This window comes from Nipponia nippon, unplaced genomic scaffold, assembly GCF_047370975.1.
Source record: "Nipponia nippon isolate SJK-2023a ecotype South Korea unplaced genomic scaffold, ASM4737097v1 scaffold_10, whole genome shotgun sequence".
Classification (NCBI taxonomy): Eukaryota; Metazoa; Chordata; class Aves; order Pelecaniformes; family Threskiornithidae; genus Nipponia; species Nipponia nippon.
The window spans coordinates 15,886,505-15,905,581 of record NW_028262291.1 but is presented as its reverse complement, the minus strand read 5'-3'; the positions used below and the strand labels follow the sequence as shown (position 1 = coordinate 15,905,581).

The following is a 19,077-nucleotide window of genomic DNA, read 5'->3' as shown; positions in this document are numbered from 1 at the left end:
AGTGTTCATGTAAGCATTTCATGTACAGTCCCATTTACTGGGAAGAAGGAAAGATTAAGCTCCTGTCGATGGCAAAAATTAACAGCCTTTTCTGAACTAAAACTCTTTTTTAATAGGAAGGATCATTAGACCTTGCAGTTGAGGGAGGAATTGATTCTCCAGTTGGAAAGATAGTCGTGTCTGCGATCTATGAGGGTGGTGCTGCAGACAAACATGGTGAGTAACAAAGGTGAATTGGAGTGCTGCTGCAAAGTGGCTCCTTACGCTGGCTGAGAGTTGTTGGCTGACTTCATAGCTGTCCCTAGTACTGTGAGGCACACTTAGATTGCCCAAGGCAGCAAAGTTCTGTCTCGGCTCTAAGGGCAGCTCAGAGAGGCTCATGGTTTGAAGGGTGCTGCTTAAATTAATAATTATGTAAATTTTATAAGTACTGTTTAAGAAGAAATGGTCACTGCTGCTGTATTTTTGTTGTAACAGAATTTTCAATAACATTGCCTGAAAATGTAGAGCTGTTCTCTTAATGACTCCCCTTTTTCCAGTGATGACCAGGTAGGCAGACAGGACAATGTCTCCTTATGTTGTCTTTGCTGACCTTGTCCCAACCAGCATCTAAGTTCAAGTCACTCTTGCTGTGAAAACATCTCAGCCACTTGATCTCTCAAGTACTCTGCTTCTCTGACTCCTCACTGTTGTGAGGCTCTCCTATAGCTAAGGCTGTCCCCTTACCATCTGTGTTTTCCCCGGTTCGAATCCAGTCCCAGTTAGCTGATTGTGCTTCGTTCCAGATTAGCAAGTCAAAATCAGTTCTAAGGACTAAACATTACACATGCTCTGGCAAAGGAATGACAGTCCTGCAAACCCTTGACAAATGCTACTTACACCTTCAGGTATTTAAGTAATGCTGCCATTTTCATAGTAGTAACAGCCTACAATCAACTACAATTTATAAGCTGTATAGACGGATTACCCAGACAGGCAGACAGCTACTATGGAAAAACCTTATTGAAGTAGTTTCTTACTGGTCATGATCAATAAGAGATTAGTGTGGCTTTTCCATGCCTAAAAATTCCTTTTGCTTTTGCCTGTAGCAAACTTTATCTCAATTTTTCTTGTAAGCCTTTACATCTAGTGAAGACACTCTTCATTATACTCAGTACTGAGTAAATATGGGACAGAAAAGACTCACAGAATTTTTTTGCTCGTGTGTATCTATACCATATTGGTCTTTTCACCAGGAGGCATAGTGAAAGGCGATGAAATACTAGCCGTAAATGGCAAGATATTAATTGACAGCAGGCTGGCAGAAGCACAGGCAACTCTAGCAAAAGCTTGGAACATGGGTGGGGTAAGTAACCTGGAATACTTTTTCATTCTACCTCCAATGCTCATATGATGTATACTTTTCTTTCATTACATTGTGACATCAACAAAAATAAGGCTGCAAACATCAAAAGGAGCAGGTATGCTGTGTACTACCAAAGTGAGCGGAAATCTGCAGAAGATATTGATATGTAGCATCTCTGAAAATCATGCACGTAATTTGAAAGTACACGGCATTTAGCCACATGTCAAGATTGGTATTTAAACACATTACATTCTGAGTGTTTATAGTACATTTATCTGTAGAATCTCTTTGATGTTGAAAATGAGAAAATGACTTGCAAGCTGATTGGAATTTTATGATAATACCTTATCTTTGATTTCTTAATGTACAAGTAACACTGCACTTCAGCTACAGTGAGTGTTTTCTCATCAAGAACTGTATTAATTGCTAAGATGACCAAATACAGGATGATTCTTAAAATAATGATTTCTAAAAGCTTGTTGCAACACCAGTAGCTTTTTCTTTAATTTCAGGGTACAAATCAAACAGCTCAATCTTGAAATGGTCTTCCTGTAGAAGTCTTTAATGGGGATCTTTCTGCTGCTTCCTGTGGTTTTCCAGGAATAGATTGCCTTCCTGATTCTGTATCTGATATTCCATGGTGGTCCACTAACCATTTCTCAAAGCAGTATTTAGCAGCACATGTTTGCTTGTCCATTTCTTTTTCAGGATTGGATTGACTTAGTCATTGCAGCATCACCTCCAAAGGAATACGATGATGAAATGTAAGTGCATAAGCTTTTTTTCTCTGGGGATTAAAAGGCTAGTAACGATAGCCTATACAGTTTGCTTTTCTTTTATCAGACATATTTCAAGTATTTACTTCTTGTGGACTACATAACCTTCTGCATCACATGGTTGCTAAGTAGTCATAAGTCGCTATCATGCATTACAGCAGTGGTTCCCAGACTTTTCAAAATGGTGATTCTCAGGATTGGTTTTATGTGACTACATACTCATAGTTTTGGTTTAAAGTTTGAGAATTTTGGGGGGTTTTGAGGGGGCTTTTTGGTGTTTGTTTTGGGTTTTGGTTGGGTTTTTTTGTGGTGGGGTTTTTTGGGGTTGGGTTTTTTTGGTTTGTTTGTTTTGGGTTTTTTTTTTGTTTTGTTTTTTAGAAATCGCTTACTTCAGTCTGGATCACTTACTGTGGTCCCATGGATCATAATTTGGGGGAGAAAATGCCTATAAGCATTCTTCATCACAACCAGACATTTAATTGTGTTTTGGTTGTTTTTTTGTTTTTTTTTTAATTAGATTGCAGTTGCTGTCCTTGTCTAAGCCAACCTAAGTGTAAAATTTTCAAAAGAGCTAAGTGATTTGGCTGTCTTGGCAATTTGTGACATTCAGAGCCCTTTTTTTTTAAAGATAATCAGCATAGGTGTGAAACAGAAGAATCCACGTCTTAGTGTGATAGAGGTATCGAGTTGATACAACTTGCTTTACTTTGGACAAAAGTTTCAAAAGCAAGACAAATGTTTTCTACCTTGACTGAAGGAAAAGATTTGAAGATATCCTTTCTACCAAGTAAAATGGCAGAGGAAAGTTTCGTAGTCACTGTTAACCCGGACTCTTGTTCTATGTAGAATACTAGAGTACTAGTTGCTGTAAATCAGTAGAGTTTTACTGGCTAACACCAATTGAAGATTGCTGTAAAATTGTTTTTAATACCTGTGCGTAAACTAACAAGCAAGGAAGTAACTGTCACTGTTATTTTTGTTTTCGTATCCTGTATATTTAGCCCTACTATTCCCTCATCAACAGTCAGTCCCAACACACACAGAAAGGTTTTTGAAGGCAGTGCACCTGTGTACAGACAAGGGTATCTCCTGCAGCTGTAGCCACTGCAGTGTTCCCTCATGGTGAATAGCCAGACCTGGGTTAACATGACTGTCCATCGTGAGGCTGCATTATTTTTTCAGCATGTGCCTGCCTGTGCATTGCATGCCACACTTGCTTTTGTTCCTGGCATGCTGGAGTGTTCTTTGGGCTTTTGCCATGCCTGTCCTGTTACAATATAAGTATTTAGTTTCTATTTGATAATGTCCCTTAGAGGTCCTCTGCAGAATTGGTTTATCATTTGCCAGACTATAAAATAAATAGGCCCTGCCTAAACAAGTAAGATTAATCTAATTTTTTTTTCCTTATCTGTGGACCACTGCTTATGGCTTTGTGAATTCTATAAGTAACTAGAAATTACTTCCTTGTTAAGGCTTGTCCAAAGAACAAGTTTCCATTTGCATTAGATGACAGTGTGCCTGTAAACAACTATTCATGACTGTTTGGTTTTCACTGAAGTTTGCCTGTGTTAATTTGCCACTATACAATGGGCTTGTCCTGAAATTATCCTTGTGTCACAAACTCAGTTTACTGTGTATGGTTTCTCTATGCTGTAATTACTGTAAGTACAGTCATAGATCTCTAGAAGAACCAAGGTAAGATTTCTTGTTGCATGTGGGTATTTGTGGTCTTTTCAATTATTACTTACAATACAAATCAAAATGAGCCAACTGAGATCTAGTTATATAAAACTGTGCTTACTAGAAAGACTAAAAATTGCGGTACAGCTAACAGTATCTGTTTCACTACCTCTTTTCTTTTTTTCTGCAGGACATTTTTTTAAAGAAGGCTACACTGAAGAAATGAAGTCTTTCCCCTGCAGAAAGCTGCTGCTCTGTAAATTAATAGGAAATCAATAACCACACGAAATGCATCTTTATTTGAAAGAAATGTGAACAATCAGACCTGTAAATTGAACTAGAGACTTCAGATTCTCCAGGTAACTTGAGTAATTTCAAATAATTCTATAGCCGTACAGCAAGAAATTTTTGCAAGATCATTGAGAAGGACTGTCAGTGAGCATAGTTTGGTCTGTGAGAACTCAGTCTATTTTTTGCTCTTTTGGGAGGCCAAATTTTGAAAATTATCTTCCAATTTTCCTGGAAATAGACACCGAAATGACAAATGAAGATAGAACACAGATGTCTGTTCCCACATGCAACACTTGTGATTACACGTTCGCAGGCCAGTTTGGGTGCGAAAAGGATTATATTTTTACTCCGTACATAGTGATTTTTCCATGGAGAAATGGGAATGTATATAGGTAACTTCTGTTCTCACTCATATTCTTGTAGCTCTCTCAATGTCCATTTCTGTTGCTCAGTTGTGAGCTGTTTTGAGTATAAAAACTTTGCTGGTAGAAGAACCAGTAATACCACGAGTGCTAGCATTATAAGGAATAATTTTGGTGATGCTTATACAGTATAAAGAATCTTCTCTACCAGCAAAGTAAATAGCTAGCAAGTAGTCCAGATAAAATCATTGTGTAGTCACAGTTATACTACCGAGTATTTGTATTGGTGGCAAAAATTACTCCCTCGTATAGTCATGGGTGGAAAATTTGGGTGTGATTCACAGTCTGTAGTTATGTACTTTGTTCTCAGTGAGGCTATATGCATGACTAAGCTGTGCAGGAAGTCACCAAGTGTGACATTTCGCTCTTGGTGACTGTATGTCTCTTGTTTAAATAAATTCCTCAAGACCATAAAATCTATACTAACCTGACTTTAAATAAGTGTGATTACAGTCGTAGACTTAATTAATTTCTTTATTATCAAGATATCTCCTTAGAAATGTCATTGTCTTCCTTCCTTCCTTGTATCTGCCAGTTTGTATTCTATTTTTCATATTGTGTTCAGATTTTTCTTACCTGGACTAATGAGAGCCAGTTTATAGTCCTTTGGCATATCAAATTCCCACTGAAGTCTTGTCTTTTCAAGGTTTGGAAACCCTGCTTTCTGTAACACAGAAAAATAACAATTATGTTTCTGAGAACTCTGTACTTACATTGAGATGATTAATGACATTGACTTCCTTCATTTGCAGTATTGTTCCAGTATGCCAATTAATGTATCTGGCAGGGTACAGATGTTAGAATGTTTAAAATGTTAACTCTTATAACTAATCCAGAAATAAAATTGCACTTGCCAAATGGAAAAGTATTGTTTCCTCTGGGTCTGTCTCTGGGTTTGTACATCAGAGTAATAGTAATCTGCTAAAGTACACAGATTTCTGAGTTGATCTTTAATAACAGACCCATTTGCAACAGAATGCTACCCTTGTGGAATTCAAAAGAAAATTCACTCTGCACAGTAGGAAATTGTCGCTCGGCTGAGCTGCATAATCGTTTACTGAGTTTTTATGGGCAAATCTTGCCATTTGATAATTGGCGAGCTACTGTAGTGCAGCTGCTCTGGTTACATCGCTTGCTAGGTCTTTGGGTGCATCTACCCAGAGCTATAAAGTTCCTAACCAACAGACTAATCCAAATGCATCAAGATTAGCACCAGAGGGAAAATTGCAGCAGGATGTACTCCTCCTGCTGCTCTGGTTCCCAGTTGCCTACATACTGCAACCATCTGGACTGTATGACAATGCAGATAGATGAGTGATGCTATCAAATGTTCTCTTAAGAGATGTTCTGATGCTATGTATCGGCAAATAGAGAGCCACAATAATGCACCAGTAATGAACTTCAGCCTGCAATCAGCACTTAATTGTGCTATTCACTGTCTCAGCACACTAAGAAACATAACACAAAAAACTTAAAGGTTAGATATTAGAAATATTTTTACTGGTGTTATTTTTTCAGAGACAAAAGGAGCACAGAAGACTGAGCTGGGAAATCTGTGGGAGTACCAACAGTTGAGTTGTAGCCTTGCTTCTTAGTCACAAAACTGTCTTTCTTCTCCCCATCTACCCTGTTAACTTGATTTGCTGGATACAGCTTAAAATGCATGAGAGGCAGTTGAGGAAATAGCTACTGCTCGTTACTTCATATATATGTTACTTTGTGCGTTTAACCTGTGTTAGGATGGCGAAGTTGCTTTAGCCAATGTAAGGATGTGATGTTAGAAAAAAGGAGACTGACACTTCTGCAATCTTAAAATGATCTTAAGCCATTAGTCAAGTAGTTTTTTACTTTTATTTCTGGCTTCCAGTGCCCTGGGACTGGATCACATCTTTCATTTGCCAGCTAGCTCAAGAAGTTGGAGAAAGCCACAAGAAAATACAGTTTTCAAGCAACTTCCCTTTCAGCTACTTCGGTGTGTGTGAGCAGAGTGTCCCAGATGTAAATCATTTAAACGGGTGCCCATTTGAGTTGCTACTGCATTGTTTTCTGGTGCCTGTAATAGTCACTACATGTGCCCGTGCCTCACCCCTGTTCAATCAAGCCAGCTGCGAAAAGATAACAGTAGGGTAAATGGGACTTTCTCTTTTTTTCAGCCAATGCGTAGTTTCCTTTGGGAGTATGGAAAGTCTGACCTGATGCACAAAGCAGGAAGAAGTCCCAGTACTTCACTGACAGTATCATGAATGCTTCAAACTGCTTTTAACATAAGATGGCTTTCTGTTTTTCATTTGCTGTAATCTCAGAGGGAATATGTCTAGTTTCTCAGAGGTGTTTGTTTGGTTAAGACCCACTATCTCTCTCTATGGGATAATAACCCAGAGGAAGAGTTTCTCAGAACTGTTAACAGTCATTCTTTATTCTCTCAGGAATTTCTTGGCCGTGTTAGTCACAGCGCTGTCTTCAGCATACCCTCACAGTTGCTGAACTGGAGCATGAATTACATTAGAGACTTGTGACTTCACATCTGCTCTGTGAGCCTGTGCGTGCCTGTGTGCAGGCAAAAAAATGTGAAGCCTTGTGGATCAGAACCGTGACATGCATTACAGGATAGGCAATACCATTGTTTATTACTCATGGGTATTAGCATTGGGAAGTCTTTGATCTATTTATTACTGCCATTCTACCACTTTACGAACTCATAATTTAGCCATTATTTATCATATGACCATGGCATCTTTTAAAACTTGTAAGTACGTTTCAAAGAAGTTATGATTTTTTAAAAAATTCTCTATTCATAAACAAATTTATATACACAAAGGAAGGGTGTATATGTGTACACAAACCAATAAGATATTTTTTAAAATCAATTTAATTTGAGTAGCACACATACAAGTAATCTCAGCACTTCACACGTGAGATTTAACCTCTGACTATAAATAAGCTGTTATAAACCCTCTTGCCTTAAAAACAGGACTGAAACCCATGGTTTGATGTCAAAGGATGTATATCCTGTTGTAAGGAGTGTGGTACACAATAGCCGATACATGTTTTCTGTATGCTTTAGCCGTATGTTGACTTTGATAAAGCAGGGTCAGACTCAGGGTAGCTGCTGCGGGATTCTTAGCCAACCTTCACCAAAGAAATGTCCCCCTGGGATCTGTGCTGATGTGAACAAACTGTCACCTTTACACCATCTAAGGACCAGGTCTAGTGTAAAGAAGCCAGCATCTTACCTGTAAGGAGCTGACCGTTAGGGTTATAAATCAGATAAGTCTAAAATCCCTTATATCAATTTACAATAAGCTAATAAGTGTTTGATCCTGATACTGAGTTTGTCCTCCAGTGTTTTCCTGCCCATCTGCCCATTTTATCTTTTGCCATTGTTCTCAGGGGTTTTCTGTGTTTTCTGACCTTCAGAAATTCCTGGAGCAGATTCCAAAATTCCTTTTCTTGCAGACTTGAAACCTGAGGAGGCTCCAGGTGGGCTGCTCACAAGTCATGCAAACTATTTTCATGGAGATGGGGTAGGATGCTTTCTTTCCTTCTTCCTAAGGAAGGCAGCAAAAAGTTTGCCACTGCTGGAATACTGGGGGCCTCTGCGGGAATACTTCTTCCTCTATTACTAGATAGGCATTTGCTGCATTATTGGAGGAAACAGATAGTAGTACAGCACTTTGGTGGGGCTCAGGGTCTATCTATATTTACAACAATGTAACTTGGGCTATTTTTGATCTTCTCTGAAAGCAGCTAAGATGAAAGAGGAAGTGGAGACAGACATAGGAAAAGCAATCAATAAGATTTCTCTTATGTAGAAAGGAATTTGAAATGTGATGCATGTTCAGCTTTAAGAGCTTCATGGATTACAGGTAAGAAAAAGTTCTCTGGACTGTGATGCTGGATGTGTATGATAATGTCTAATGAAGGTGCTAAACTATTAGTGTAAAAACCACTGGAAGGAAGTTCTAAGGAACTAATTTTGAACAAGTACATTGCAGACTGGCAGCTCTTGGATACTTACGTCTGAATGGCTGGCGTTCAACTCGGACTGTTTATTTACATGGAAAAAATGTGGAGTCTGATGTACTGCAGATAGCTGCTTCATCCAGTATCATAAAACCTGCTGCATGATTAGCAATGGATATCCCTTACGCATTTGAAAGGTAATTGTGCTTGATAGATAACTTCCTGCTTATAAGGTAACCATAGACTGGGAGAAGCAAGGCTCTGATCCAGCAAAGCACTTAAGTATATGCTTAAATTTAAGGATATAAGCCAGTCCCATTGACATAGGTTGAGTTCAGTAATACTACTCAGGCTTAAGTACTTTGCTGGATGGGGGCCTGAAGTCAAAATCTGAAGGCAAAGGATTAGCCCTGGAGGTGCTTACTATGGAAAGTTGTTATTGTTAATGCTGAGGTTCTAGTATTCATACTGAATTTCAGTTCCTCTTCATTTTCTCAAATAATCTTTGAAGGTTATTCCTCCCACCAGCCCCCACTGCCCGTTTTCTTGGCTTGTCCTCCTCTTATCTTTTCTCACTATTTCTCTTCCAGACATCAGCAGAACTCATTAGTCTTCAATAGCTATAACAGAGTTTGTTTATATGATACTTAAAAGAAAGTTTGGGAGAGAGAGACTGAGACTCTCCCAACATAAACTGAATAAGATAGAAATCAGACAGTTTTTTTGAGGACAAGGACTTTTCTAAACAATAGAGAAGTGAGAGGGAAAGTTGCTAGCAGTTATTCTTTATGTAAAGCTACCCTCCTCTCCCCCCCTCAGTTTTTGTTCTCTTCCCTCTGTCTTTCACTTAAACAGTTCTGAATGCTTTAGCTAGAGAGGGACTGAGACCCCATGTTCATGCTGGCCACAGCTTGAGAATTTTGAGCATTAATGCCACTTAACAGTGTAAATAAGACTAGATTGGAAACATTTGATTAGAAACACTGGGCACAAAATTAAGCTTTAATTAAAATCTTGTGATAAGTGAAATAAGTGAAATAACATGAAATAGCTTTTCAGGGTTATCCTTTGAAACTGAGTAGATTATAATTTTTCAAGTAACAACTTCTTTTGTTACCTTCCTTCCCCCTCCAAGCATAAAATCTGAAATTTTCAGGAGAGAGACCCAGGAACACATTTTAATCAGCAGCAATTACAACAGCAAGGAAGGGCAGAGAGAAAGAGAGAGAAGTAGAGATGCATGTTTCCATTTTGATTATTGACAAAGAATTGTGATGAAGCAGATCTTTGAGTGTGAAGTATCAACCTGATAGGACAGAAGAAATTGCGTGCTGTTCCTTAGTGAATATCAGGCAGCTCCATCATAGTGCAAAGGAGTGACATGTATAGCAGGAATCAAAAACTGAAGAGTTCTTCAGCAGACGTCAAGCCATTCATGCAGAGATTGTAGCTGGTTAAGAGAACAGAAGGAACTGAGATGATTGAGGTGTGTTCATTGTGCTCCTGACTCCAGGCTGCTTTTTCTTCACCCAGGGGAAGGCAGCTTCCCTGTTACATATTTCATACATCTGAGTATGTGCAAATGTTCTACTTTCAAATAAATCAGCATTGTTATAAAGAAGTCAATGCATGTGTCATGCTGTGGTCTACAAATCATGCAATTTATCAAGACACAAAGTCCAAATTGAGAGAAGGACAACAGAAACAAGTCTATTCTCCAACCAACATAAACATTTGTCAACAGTGATTTCAGAGTTAACAGGTGGGTACAATGTAGTTTATAACATTGCTTTTTCTTCTTGGAGTAGAGAATTTGAATGCAACAAATTTGTGTTAACACTCATAGGACAGATTAAAATGGAGTGGGTGAACATGGTTTTTGGTTGGATTTTTCACAGGGAAGTTATTTGAGCGTATTAAGTTGCCTGGCTTAGTTGTAATGATTTAACCTAGATTGTACTACTACAGGAAAGCTGTTTGTTTGTTTTTTTAAAAAAGCTACGTCAACATTTACCTCTAGCCAGACGAACAGATGCAGAGACATTTTTTTCTGTTGTGTTATCGAAGTGCTTCATGAATTACATACCTTCTTGATGATAAAATAACCTGGTATTGCTTTTTCTAATGGTATATTTAAACCCATGTGTACATGAACAGATATGTTTGAAACACGATGGTAAATAGACGGAGAAAAGTGGCTAGATTTATAAATGACACAACGGGACAAAATGCTTACCCTTCTTTAGGACAATGTAAGTGACTTTTACACAAGGGATGTCACCATTTTCCTAGAAAACAGATTACACCTGAGGATTAAATCTCAGCTATTCTTTCTTTATTATTGATGTAGTCTCTTAATCATGGGGCAGTGACCAGTGTGTTTCCAACAGTAGAAGAGAGCAGAGTTTTTATCTAATTCTAGCATGATCCATTCCTTATCTTACAGTATCTTGAGCCTTCATGGCTCACAATACAAGTAAATGGGGAAATGACCAGTGCTCTTTTTATGGTGTGGTGATACCCTGCCTAAAAGAACAGGCAGTTCAGCATTTGTGTTAAAGAAGCGCTGCCCAGTTTCAAGATTGGGAATGTGTAGAAAGCAGTCTTACTTTTTCTGCCCAGTTACATTAAGCATGTGCTGAGGATGTATCCCTGGCACACGTGAGAAAATCATCACTTTTCAGTGCTTTCCAGCTGGATGTGGTGTTGTTCTTGTCTCCGCTGCATTGCTGTTACGCTGTAGATGAAAAACAGACAGCAGATGATTGTACATGAAAAACTTCCACGGCTGAGCCTCAGCGCGTGACATCCCCCTTCAAGTTTGGACTGCTAAAATGCAGACATGCAGAAAGCTTCCACTATCTTGTATTGGTATCTTATCACAGAAGACAAATATAGACTGGGGAAAGCATTCTGAGACAGGTTACTTAAAACCATGAGAAAAAGAGAGAATCGGGAATAATTCCATATAGGAGGGAAGTTTAGAGTCTGGGAATTGTACCCTGCATAGGTGGTTCTGATACATCCGCTTGTGGCATCAAGTGGGCAGACAGAGCGTTTGTGCCTGCATGTGGCTGCCCAGGTGCCTACTGAGGAGCCATGGACTTAGGCTGAGAAGTACCTGGGACTGTATTAGGGCATCAGGCTCCTACCAAGGAGACCCTGCAAGCTAGTTCCTACAAACTCTCTACAAATTAAGTCCTGTAAAGTAAGGCATTTCTCTTTACTATGTTTTACAAACTGGTCTCATAGGCTATTTATTCTAAAAATTTTAAGACTGAACACAATGTTCGTTCACGTTACTTATCAATTCTCATTATATCCTCAGCGTGATTTTAGCTCTATCGATCACAGTTGTGTGCAACTTTGAAGCTCTTTTACAGTTTGAACACACTGCAAATAGACAGTTGTGCTCGCAAGTTGATTGTTTTCTTAACTAATGCTATAGAGTGAAAGTGGAACATATGTTGTTATGAAAAGAAAACATTCAACTTTGAGAAAATAGATTTTTTTTTTCAGAAAATCTTCTACAACAAAAGAATAGGGCTTCTCTTTTAAGAAGAGATGTACAATACAAAGCATTATCTTTAGCATTGTGTTACCACCACTCAGCAAAAAATTAATACATGTGCTGAAGAGAATTACTTTTGAAGGAAAAGGGATTATTCTCTTTATAACCATTGTCAGGAAAAAAGGCAACTCTTCCAACTTTTTTTTTCTTTTTTAACCAGAACAGTTTATTAAGATTTTTTTTTAAATTAGAATGCGAGTTTTCATGTTTAGGTGCATAATATTCCTACCAACAGCTCATACTTTCCTGAGAGCAGTTCTTGTAGAGAGATCTACAGCTGCTTTACATCCTGCAGTGAAGGTGGATACCTAGAGTTGTTGGCTGCCATTTGTATGGTAATAGTGCACTTAAGTGCCACTCAGCATCAGACTCCTGGTACATCTTAAACATGGTCCCACCTCTAAATCTTCTTTTTTTTCAAGAAATTTCACAGAGAAAACAGTCCTACATAGGAATAAGATGTGTTAGAGTATTTTATTTTAAATGCTGCTGGAAGTTAAATCTCTCTTCACAATTTTCAACTCATTCTCTGCCATGCCAAGTTTAGAGGGATGCTGTAGCTGTACAAAGCCCTTTCTATTATTTGCTCTTAAAAAAAGTAACTTGTAAATGCACTGTGTAACACATTAAAACTAACCTGAGTATTCACTACTCCCACCCACCCTTTATTTCAGCCACTTAAGGAACTCCTAGTTGTAAGAGTGGAGCAAGAGTTCAAAATATCAGGGCAGGATCATTCCCTGAGGTAAGTCCTCTGTTATTCACAGCATGAAGGACCTGTGGTGTTAGCTTGAACAGCTGAGGTTTCTTTGGCATTACAAGAGACTCTACCTCCCTGGCTCCCAAGGACAAACTATTTGTTGATCAGGGACTGGCAGCCTGGCCCCTCTCAGTGAAGCCAGTTTTCTGTGTGCTAACAAGATTGCCGTGGTGGTATGTGCTGGGCAGTTGCTTTTGCTCCTATTTAGTATTTTCCCTCTTTTGTTTGGCCAAAAATACTAATTTAATATGACCCAAACTTGCAAACAGTCTTAGCCCCCTTGATGCTGCCTTATTTTGCCCAGTTTGTGTGGGTTGTTTTTTTTTTTTTTTTAGTGCACACTGATTTGAGGGTTTGATATTCAGTTTGACTTATTTATTCTTGTTACAAATTTGTGGGCAGGATCTGTGGATGCTTAATATTAAAAAAAAAAAAAAAAATTTTTTTTCTCCTGCTATAGAGGGCAAAGAGTAGTGCCAAGTTTCATTACTGGAGAGAGTTGTGAAGCTGTCTTTTTTTTTTCCCCTTCAACAAAAGCTACTTGATTCCTCCTAAATACTGACAGAATAAAGAATCCCTATCCAGAGTAGAGGATCTCTGGCTGGTTTGATGGCTGAGGCTGTGGCCCATTTGCCGTAAGTAAGAACATTCAGGATTTACTGCTGCCATGTAACAGTGTTGCAGACTACAGTTACTTCCATGCAAAGCTTCCATACCTACGAATGCAGATACAGTGCTTTGCTGTACACAAACAAAACTGTACTACTCCAAGAGATAATGAGCTTCAGATTAAAATTGTCATGGAAAAAAAGCAAAGCAAGGGGGCGGGGTGTCCCACTGGCTAGGGGTTCAATTACTAAGTAGAAGGTTAGTAAATTAATTTTCTTTGTATTTTTTATGGGTATTGATTGTTTTAATTCCCTTGAGCCTCTGAAAATCCCAAATGTAGTCTGCATGTGGGCTGAACTCAAGAAGAAAGCTTCCTGAAATAGGCCTTTGGCAATTAATTAGTTATATGATGAATCACAACAGGGAATAAACAGTCTTGGCTATACAGGATCAAGGTTTTTGTGCATACTCATGATCTTTTTTTTTTCTTTCCCTTTTTTTTTTTTTCTTAACAAATCCACAATGTGATTTTTGGTTTGGTCATCGTTTTATTCTAAGAGGTAGAATAAATGCCACATTGCAAACTATTCAAAATAAATAGAAGAAAAATTTGTAGTGCAAAACCTCATTAAACTGCAGCACCCTTTTTGTTAATTTTTTGTATAACTTTGTCAAATAGCAGCACAAGAAAAATACATTTCAAATCCAAGTCTGAATTGATAGCTTTAAGTTCTAATTTAATTGTTGTGTCGATTTTGCCCACTGAATAAATTGAGGATAACCTGGAACAATTCCCAGGTGGTGAATGAACAAATGAACTAACTACAGCTCTCTAGTATGCCTGAAGAGAAAACTGCTTTCTATTCTGAAAAGGAAAGATGGTAGCTTCATTTTATTTCTAATAATTTTTAACAAACAATTCAAATCTTAGTTTTCAGTCTAGTTTCTGGTTTTGGAAGAGTTCTCAGAAAGGCCAGTGGCTTTTAGCCCTGTTACCTTTTAGAAATTAATGCTGTTTATGTGTTTATTTGTTAGTGTGTGTGATTCTTGTAGTATAAACAGACAAAATAATCTTTTATATACAAGACTCCCTATATAAGGCAAGTGCCATGAAGGCACTTAACTGAATCAGTAACTAAAATAACATTTGCTGGAGGATACCACACTGGAGCCAGCGTGCAAGTTGTTTATTGGCATGAGTTAGTCCACAGCACTCAACTTATTCTCCTGAGGAAAACACAACACTTGTACCAAAAGTACTACACAGGGAGTACTCAAAATGTTAACCATTTAAATGCTGGAAAATAAACTAAGGTACCATGTGACAGTGAGATCGTAGAGAGATCACAAGAGTACATCTATGTACGGGGATAGTCAGGAGCGAATAGGAAGTTGGTGTAGGCCTGACTGTTCAAATATTACTGCTGCTTTGGTTGCCTCAGCATTTCTCAGGTCAGCTTAAAATATTTTAAAGTGTTGAGCACCAACCAGGCTAACTGAAGCTGGGGTAATGAATTACCTTCCAAAATATTTATAGGATGAATCAGAGCTGTAGGTGGTGTAAATAAGTGGGCAGGTAAGAGGAAAAGCAAACCTTTTACTGAAAAGCTGGCTCTTCTTTTGGGATGAGAAGTGCCTGCCTAGAGGAGAGAGAACTGAGGAGTGTGGCAGTAACCCCTCTGCCTAGTGAGAGCAAGATGCAGAGTACCGTCACTCGAGAAAAGCACTGTACCTGGACAATATTGTCCTCGTTGTGAAGAATCCTGGTGATGTAGGAGGGCAGTGGAGCATCGGGTGTGTCCTTAGGACAGGCTAGTAAGGGAAGTAGCCTGCAGCCCTTCAGTTGATTCACCATGCATTTTGCCGGGTATCACCAAATGCATGAGTGTTTGTTCAACACTTCAAAGGAGAGTGAGTGAAGAGAAGAGCAAGCTTTTCCCCAGGTTTCAAGTGCCGTTTGGTGTGGCCAAGTCAGCGCTCCTCTGGCTGTATTGAACTAGGAAGCTAGTGTTCAGCTGAAGAGCTAATTCAAAGCAAGTATAACTGCCTGAATGTTCTGCTGTATGTTGGAAAATCTGCTTCATAAAATGACTTAATGGTAGAGGTCATGTATGTAGCTGAAGCCACAAGATGCCTGAAGAGTATTCAAGGACATAAGTATTGTTTGTCCTACAATAACATAGTGTGGCTTCCTCAATCATAGGTAAAGGAGAATGGTATTCTGTGAAGATCAAGTGGAGAGAAGAGTTGCTGCTGACCATTCTTGCCATGTAAAATATGGGAAACAAACTGAATGTTTGAATCGGTAATACATATGCCACTATTTTTGGTGGTGGTTTAACAAGTGGATGCAGAAGAGTTCCTGTTAATTAGTTTCAATGGAACTCTGTGGCACACACTTAAAAATAAGCTATTCTAATCTAAAACACTTATCTGAGTATTTGCCTAAAGATCATTGTCCAACAAAGTTTTGTTTCCACTCTAAGATACATCTGCTTACTCATAAGTTCGTTCTTTATTTTTAATGAGAGCCAGCAATTAAAAATTGATAAGGTTTATTTAGAGAAAAACAGCCATTTCTGTGAACCTCTGCACTATTACATTTATTGCACTATTTTTAATAATATACCTTAGACAATTTTTACACAGAAATTTCATCTGCTTTGTCAAATTATATCTTCTATGAAATAATAGAATGGAGTTCTTTGTTCGACAAGAATAACAGTTTACTCTGGAGGTTACTTGCTCAAATTTTTTCCTCTCAACTTTTCTCAATGTGCTTTTGAAAGGGATTGGTAGTTTCCTCCCATTCATGTAAATTGCTTTTACTCTCTACCTCTAAGAGCAGAGTTTAATAGGAAGCCAAAGTCATAGATCGGTATATCTTGTTTAGCAAATTCTAAATCACAATAAGGATTTGCTTTATTTTTTTTTCTGATTAAGATTTCCTCTTGATACTTGGTCCCATTAATAACTTTAAAATTCTGGCTTGATGCCTAAATTTATATGCCTCACTAACGAGTTTTGAATATGGGCTGTGGCTGTTCAGAACTTTCAAAAATGTATTTTTCTTTTGTATCTGTGTTTCTAGATGCAAACAAAAGCAAAAACCTGCAGAGTGATCCGTAATAGCAAAACATGACTTAAAAATCATGTCCTTATGATTTAAAAATCCCCCTAAAGGGATCGACCACTTGCCCTACATAGCACTGTTGAGAAAGAGAAGTCAGTGCAAAGCAGTTGAATAAGAGAAGCAAGAAACAAATGACAAGGTAGGAAGGAAAAATGAAAGCTTCCACTTAAATGAATATTGTTATCTATTAAAAACAGCTATCAGGTTTTAAATTCCGAAGTGTCAATACTTTACTGCAAATACCAAAACCTGTCTGCATCCTGTAGACAAACTCAAATTCCAAGGCAAGTGTAAGAATTGATTTTTCCTTGAATTAAAAATATTGCCCTTGTCTGTCTGGAATTCAATTTCAGATAATCAAGGTGCTTCCAAAATATTTCCAGTCACCTATTGAATGTGCTGGTGGTTGCCAGGATCTAACTTGATTTCTCATTTCTACAGATGGGCTGATATGATGTAGTAGAAAACTGACTTCTTGTGATATGGAAAAAAATTACAAAAGAGTGTGCGTGGGGGAATCTAATAGGACTTTTAGGAAAAATTAGGTTGCACTTGCAACATGCAGATAAACATAGCTGTCTACCTGTTTGGTTTCATATTGTTCCTTTGCCTTTTCTGTACTTTGAGAAGTAATTCTGTTCTCACAAAGCTTTACAAAAATGTAGTAGATTCAGTCCTTTGACACCACAGGCAACCACATCTAAACTTTTCAGGAAAGGATCAACCTCTGTTTTACAACTAATGTGTGAAGTCAGAGAATAGCTCTTTCACCATTTGTGTGTGAAAAAGAAATTGTCAATTGATGCTTTAGTGAGCAAAACCAGTATTAGCTCAAATTCAGCACTCTCTTGATGTCATTGTTACAGCAGGGATAAAATTGTGGCATTGTTATTGGAAGTGTGAGTTCTTTAAAGAGTTTGTTTGTGTGCATGTCTCTGTTTATTGCTAAGAATGCTCAGCTTACCAGTTTCAGTTTACCAAATGTTTTGATTTCTGTCAGTGGGGTTTTTTTCAGTATTTCATTAGTAGTTAATTGTAATCCAAGACTCTTCCCCATTTAATCCACCACCTTTCTGTTCAGGTTGCCAACACATTTCTGACTCAACTTTAGCGCTGTGATGGGTACACATCTGTTGTGGGACCTGAACTGAGACCATGAATTTTAAACCACCCTGTTAATTATGTAATCTTGGCTGCATTTGAAAACCATTGGGAAGATAAATTTCTAATTCCAAACTATGGAGTCTCCTGATGTTTTGTTGTTTGAGAAATGTGGTTTTAAAAATATTGTGGTTGACAGCTTGTAGTAAAGGAAGATGGTCTCAAGGTTCAGAGACCGTGCAGAGGCACTGGGGATGTGAGCTCAGTTCCCAGATTCCTTTGGAGACTTTGGCAAACCTCAATTTCTGTGTTTAGTTCTCCGGCCACAGTGAAGATGATCATGATTCCTCCCCCAAATCTTACCCCATGATTTCAGTCTCTGGAGTATAAACTGTCAAGAGGTCTTTGCTGCTATTTGTTCATCTGTAACACACAGCCTTTGTGTTGCTTGGGGCCTCAGGAAATACTAAAATATAAATGATTTTAAAATTATCTGCATGTAAACTGCACATACTGTTTATTAAATAACTGTTAGGATAATGGAGATGAGCTTAACCAGCAGCTCGCATAAATGCTGGGTTCTGTCCAAAACTTAAAATAATTATAGTCTTTCCAGTGTGGCTGTAATTTTAACATTTGAAAATACATACACACAGGATTTGGCTTGGAGTTTGTCTTTTAATTTTTATTCTTAACCACACTGTTGTAGCCCCAAAAGACCCTATACAGGAAATAATACGTTGCATGCAGAGAATTACTTTTTCTTTCCTCCTCTCTGACAGCAAGATCAATAAAAGCAGCATGACAGAAGTAATTTTCAGGTCTATTAGTGGAGCTGTCTGTCCTAGAAATCGAATGCTCTCTGTTGTCTTGAGCATCCATAGCTTGATCATTAAAGGAAAAATAAAGACTTTTGTCATTTATGGGGTCATTTCCCAAAGAGGCATTTAGCCAACTTGCAGCTTTTGCAATTTGAAGAGTTAAGCCTGGGTATGTGGGCGTTTCTGTTTGTAGGATGTGGCAAGCTGCATTAAATACTTAGCTAAGGAATGGATGAGCATGACTGGGAATGAAAGGAGCTCCAAGGTAAAGGATTTGGTTATGAATCTTAATGTTGGATATTTCATGGCTACATACCAGAGATATTTGAATCTCGGGCTTTGACCCAACCTGTGCTTGGAAGCGTGAGCCAGGTGCAGACTTCTGGTGCACACCATGTTTCGCTTTCCAGTATTATCCCCCTGCATGGAGGTATTTGATTAGAGTTTTTGTTTGGCTTTGGCTCAGCTGAGCCTAACTCCTCCTCAAGACAAAAAGGGTTGAAAAGTTTGATTTATAGATTATTTTGGTATACATAAAATTGCTTAGGGAGTGATGTGGAATCCACTCAAATTAATGGTCTGATTCCTACAGACTGCAGCAGGCT

At 38.3% G+C, this 19,077-nt stretch overlaps 1 protein-coding gene and 1 long non-coding RNA gene across 2 annotated transcripts in view; both read left to right on the top strand.

Annotated features, from left to right (window-relative positions):
* USH1C (USH1 protein network component harmonin) overlaps positions 1-5,373 on the top strand; it is a 51,220-nt gene extending 45,847 nt beyond the window's left edge. Inside the window, exons 23-26 of the mRNA XM_087745667.1 lie at positions 117-216; positions 1,236-1,345; positions 2,054-2,109; positions 3,992-5,373. Coding sequence (XP_087601793.1) covers positions 117-216; positions 1,236-1,345; positions 2,054-2,109; positions 3,992-4,004 — 279 coding nt within the window. The 3' untranslated portion in view covers positions 4,005-5,373. The remainder of the gene's footprint in view (positions 1-116; positions 217-1,235; positions 1,346-2,053; positions 2,110-3,991) is intronic.
* Positions 5,374-8,146: 2,773 nt separating this feature from the next.
* On the top strand, positions 8,147-13,547 carry LOC148057084 (uncharacterized). Its single transcript, XR_015702058.1, has 5 exons — positions 8,147-8,380; positions 8,510-8,674; positions 10,011-10,239; positions 12,723-12,793; positions 13,346-13,547. It is a non-coding gene; the product is annotated as an uncharacterized LOC148057084 (long non-coding RNA).
* Positions 13,548-19,077: the final 5,530 nt, after the last annotated feature.